Here is a 5109-nt window from a genome sequence, read left to right as displayed (position 1 = left end):
AACAACAAATTCGAAATAGCACTGTTTTTGAAGCCATTAAAATAGAGAAAGTCACATCGTTTCAATATCTAGGGGATGTTCTTGATTGTACTTGGACAGCTGAAGCTGCCGTTCGAGCACGCATACGTGCAGCCTGGAATAAATGGCATCTCCTTGCCTCTATATTGATGCGGCGTGACATCCCACTACCATTACGATCAAGACTTTATAAATCTGTGATACGTCCGGTGTTGTTATATGGTGCAGAAACATGGCCAATGACAACCAAACTGGAACAACAACTTCAACGAACCGACATGAAAATGTTCCGATGGATGCAACGAATTAGACTGAAGGACCACATCAAATCTACCGAAATCATGCGTCGTGCTGATTTAGATGATATAAAGGACGAATGCCAGCAACACCGTCTGCGGTGGTTTGGTCATGTCAAACGAAGTAGAAACAGTGCCATAACTTCTCTTGCAGATGTTGAAGTACCTGGCACACGTCCCAAAGAAGTTGTAGTCGCAAACAATCGAGCAAGACACGAAAGCTCTAAATTTAAATGAAATGGATACAACTGATCGTCTAATTTGGCGCAAAATGTTGATGGCAAAGAAAACAACGTCCTACCTCGGGAAACTAGGTCTCTGGTCGCAAAACGAAGATTGATTGATTGATTGATAAGCAGCTCTGCGTTTGAAAGAGTTGCATTGTTAAGAATGAAAGATATATGATTCCAATTTTACAATCAGTTTTATAACGTTGAATACTTTTTTAATGGTATGTCAGCAGTTGAAATAATAATTACAGATAATTAAAATACTGGTTTGTTGTAACGCTCCTTCAACTCCTGTTTCCACTCCATTTCATATTTCATTGGTTTTTAATTAGTCAAGATAATGTATAGGCTAGCTTTTTTTGTTTTTAAGGTTATATTTAATGAAACTTTCAAAGAGCATTATTCACTGTTATTTAAAACTAAAGCCAAGTTTAAGCAACCTCGTAATATTTTCAACTTGTTTTTTCTAAGTTTAAAAGCAAACTATAAATAATATTTTGGTTGACCGTTCTACTGTTCAACAAAATCTATTATCTAATGTTCAAGATTGGTTAAATAACGTAATCATTGAGGGCATTGTCATTTACAGTATATTTAAATGAATTTTTTTAAACATGTTTATGCCGATGTTCAATGATGTGATATAGTCAATGGCTATTAGCCATATCTCCCAATTATTTTTTAGGTGTTTGGTTAATTTTTTCTATTCGAAACTCATGAATTTTAAATGATGAATATGGTTAATCATTTTGAAAATTGTTCTGAAAGTGATGACATTTCAAACTTATGTAGCCGTACAGTTGAATTCTTATTTCATTAAAACATTTGTTTCTGTCTCTATCAAACTGGCGTGTTTTCGAGCTGTTAACAGCTGATATTTACAACTACATTTGTTTTATTTATTTTAGGAACTTGCCATGAAAATTAACGAAAACACTCAAAGTCTCTACGGTTTGGTTGGTTCCCCAAATACCTATGAAGTAGGAAGACTCTTCTACCTTGCCATACCACCTTCAGCTTACGCCGAAACAGCCGAGAGAATCCACAAATATCTGCTGCCTGAACATGGAAGAGGTTGGGTGAAAATAGTTGTTGAGAAGCCGTTCGGGCGAGATTTAAACAGCGCTAAGCTTTTAAACAGCGGTCTTCTGAAGCGATTTGATGAGTCTCAAATATATAGAGTAGATCATTATCTTGGAAAGACCGTGGTCAAGATGATTCTACCATTTAGGTACCTTCGATAATTTATTTTATGTTATATCATCAGTGTTCAATGCTTTTCATTTGTTTGCGGTTGTCAATTCTTGTTAAATTTACATTTTAACCTTGCAAACCAACTAATTCTGTTTATAGTTTTATAATTTACTTGAACTATTAAAAAATATCTTAGAATTTTGTTTCAAAGCATTAATGATTTTTTTGCTTACGATTAAAATTTACAGGGTAATAAATTCCAATTCTTACTCTCAGCTATGGAATGCAGATTATATTGATAGGGTTGAAATAGTTATGAAGGAGGAACTTGATGTTGTTGGTCGGTTTTTGCATTATTTTTATTGAACCTTCAATGTTTTTTAAATACATATTTTTTGTCATTATTCTTATATAATATACACAAAGGCAGAACACAGTTTTATAATGAAAACGGTGTGGTTCGCGATGTAATGCAGAATCACCTCACTGAGCTCTTCATGTTGACAGCCATGCAGTTACCTTCCTCTGGGGGTGTCAACATTAGCGAGATACACGAACTGAAATATGATCTATTGAAGAAGGTTTAATCATGAAACTTGTAATTTATTTTCCATAAAAATAATCTTTGAAGTTTTTTAAATGTGTGCAACATATTAATAATAATTTTTTATCATAACCCGCTTGTTTGCAGGTTAAACTTCCCAAAATGGATAAAATTTTATTGGGTCAATATTCAACATATAACGTTGAATGGTTGGCAGAAAACAAAGAAACAAACAAGATTACAGATACACCTACGTTTGCAGCCACAACATTTTATGTTGATTCAGAAATGTGGAGAGGCGTACCTTTTCTTTTCATGAGTGGCAAAAAGTTGAACGAGAAAACTAGTTATGTCAGAATAGTTTTGAAAAATCGAAAATTTTGCCTCAACCACAATGCTGAATTTTGCAAAGATGACAAACAAATTGTTTTTTATATTGGTGGGAAATTTGGAGAGTTTATTGCCGGTAATTATTTTTCGAATCACTAAGCTCTTAAATTTTAAACCTTTTAAAATCTTTTCAGTCCATTACTGTTGTTATTAATTCAAAACTATTTAACTTGGACAGTGTCAAAGGACCTTCCGTTACCTAGTTTCAGATCCGGTTGGAAGAAAAAGACATCGACAGCGTTCAAAGATGTTTTTGGACAATCAACTGATGAAATGCATCTCTTTTTTCCAGTTGAGGAGGTTGAGTCATACACTGAGCTCATCAAAAGTATTATAAAGGGGGCTAGACATATGTTCGTTCCCTCTAGCATTCTTTATCAGTCTTGGCAAGTGTGGTCTTCGCTGCTAGAAGTTAGTGATAGCACAAGACCTAGAATATATATAGGAAAAGACAAAGACCCTGAGCGACTTGATTTTTATTTTGACACTTTAACTGACGGATTGAAATTTGTTATAAAAGAACCATCTCCAAACCAAACAACTTCTACCTGAATGATACGTACATTTAATTAGGCACTGCTAAACCAAATCATTTAATTTTTTATCTTATTTTCAAATTATATTTATATATACTTGGGTTCAGACTGTTGTATATACAGTTATTAATAAATATCACCGCATTTTCCGCATTGTTGAGTTTGTAGCTAAGTTTTTCAATTATTTGAACAATTATTTTATCAATACTATTCAATTTATTCAAATTAATAATAAAATTTCTAATTTTAGACTGCATTTTTCATATATACATTTACATAAAAGCTTTTTTCCCTAACCTTTACCAACATTTTTGGGCAATGTTTTGATGCCATAGTATTTTAAATTGGTCTATATATATGTGTGTGATTTTGAGTGTCTATGATGTAAGAGTGAGCGCGCAAATGTGCATGACGAGGTGTATGAATGAGCATGAATTTCTATATATAAATATGTATGTGCAAGAATATGCTATCATGTACATCTTTATTTATTGCTCATTTGGTAAACTTTGATAGATGCTGACATTTTTCAGCTTTCCTTTTCTTTTCCTTTCTCTTTACATTGCCAGTATATGAGTTTCACAGTTATTTTTTTCTATTTATGTGTATTCTATTTCAGTTAAGGCACTGCTACAAGTACATGTTTACTTATTTGTGCTTCTGAATAATAAAATAAAAAAATCATCTGTGTAATAGAGTTTGTGATATTGTTATATGTAGTTCATCTGGCATTTATAGTATTTTTAAGAAAGGAACTCTAAGGCTTTTTATTTTCTATTAATAAAGCCTCTGCCATTTTCAAATTTTTTATATTACGCTTGTAATATAACACTTTGGATTTTAAGTTTAATATTTCTTTTGTTATTTTTATGTGGCGTGAATCCATTAGATGATTTTTTATTGCACCATTTTATCTATGCATAGTTAACCTTCGAGACAAAGTCGTGGTAAATTGAATAATATTGATAAAGTAATTGTTCGAAAAATTGTAATAGTTACCAACTCAACAAAACAATGTGCGGAAAATGCGGTGTCTGTGTGTGTGTGTTGATAAAAATCACAGCATGTTCTGCGTTAGTTAACTTTCTATTTAACTTTTCGGATTTTCATTGTCGTAATAGTGTTATATTAATATTAAACAAATTTGAAGATTGTAAAAGTTACAAACTCAACAATGTGCGGAAAATGCGGTGATATTTCTTAATAACTGTATACATACATATATATATATATATATATATATATATATATATATATATATATATATATATATATATTTACAATTTACAATTTTAATATTTACGGGGAAATCAACAATTGATGCAATTCACATCCTTCGGCAACTGCAAGAGAAGTTCCTCGCAAAGCATCAACAACTATCACACATTTTTGTAGACCTTGAAAAAGCATTTGATCGAGTTCCCCGTGAAGCAATCAGGTGGAGTCTACGTCGACAACTCATTCCAGAATATCTTGTTCGACTTGTGATGGAAATGTATACGAATACTAAGACTCTTGTCAGCACAACGGTTGGAAACACAGATGCATTTGACATCGGCGTTGGAGTTCACCAAGGCTCGATTCTCAGTCCACTGTTATTTTTGGAATTATTTTTCGCACATTTGGAATCTAATATATGCTGATGATATCGTTTTAACAGCCACGTCTGAGCAGAATGCAGCACAGATGTTTGAAGATTGGAACACCAGACTGGCCGATCATGGATTCAAAGTCAACATCAGCAAAACCAAAGCAATGAACACTGGTGAACCCATCCAATCCACAGCTACTGGACGATGGCCCTGTTCAGTTTGTAAAGCTGGTGTAGGTAACAATTCAATCAAGTGTCAGCAGTGTAACCAGTGGTGTCACAAACGTTGTTCAAAAATAATTGGTACTTT

At 33.1% G+C, this 5109-nt stretch overlaps 1 protein-coding gene across 1 annotated transcript in view; it reads left to right on the top strand.

The window, feature by feature from the left end:
• HELRODRAFT_111140 (hypothetical protein) overlaps positions 1-4265 on the top strand; it is a 9932-nt gene extending 5667 nt beyond the window's left edge. Inside the window, exons 3-7 of the mRNA XM_009018106.1 lie at positions 1453-1775; positions 1987-2078; positions 2165-2319; positions 2430-2748; positions 2851-4265. Of these exons, the coding sequence (XP_009016354.1) occupies positions 1453-1775; positions 1987-2078; positions 2165-2319; positions 2430-2748; positions 2851-3224 (1263 nt within the window). The 3' untranslated portion in view covers positions 3225-4265. The remainder of the gene's footprint in view (positions 1-1452; positions 1776-1986; positions 2079-2164; positions 2320-2429; positions 2749-2850) is intronic.
• The last annotated feature ends 844 nt before the right edge of the window (positions 4266-5109 follow it).

Source organism: Helobdella robusta, assembly GCF_000326865.2.
Source record: "Helobdella robusta unplaced genomic scaffold HELROscaffold_20, whole genome shotgun sequence".
NCBI lineage: Eukaryota > Metazoa > Annelida > Clitellata > Rhynchobdellida > Glossiphoniidae > Helobdella > Helobdella robusta.
Note: the sequence above shows the minus strand (reverse complement) of the source record. Positions and strands in the feature narration are given on the sequence as shown.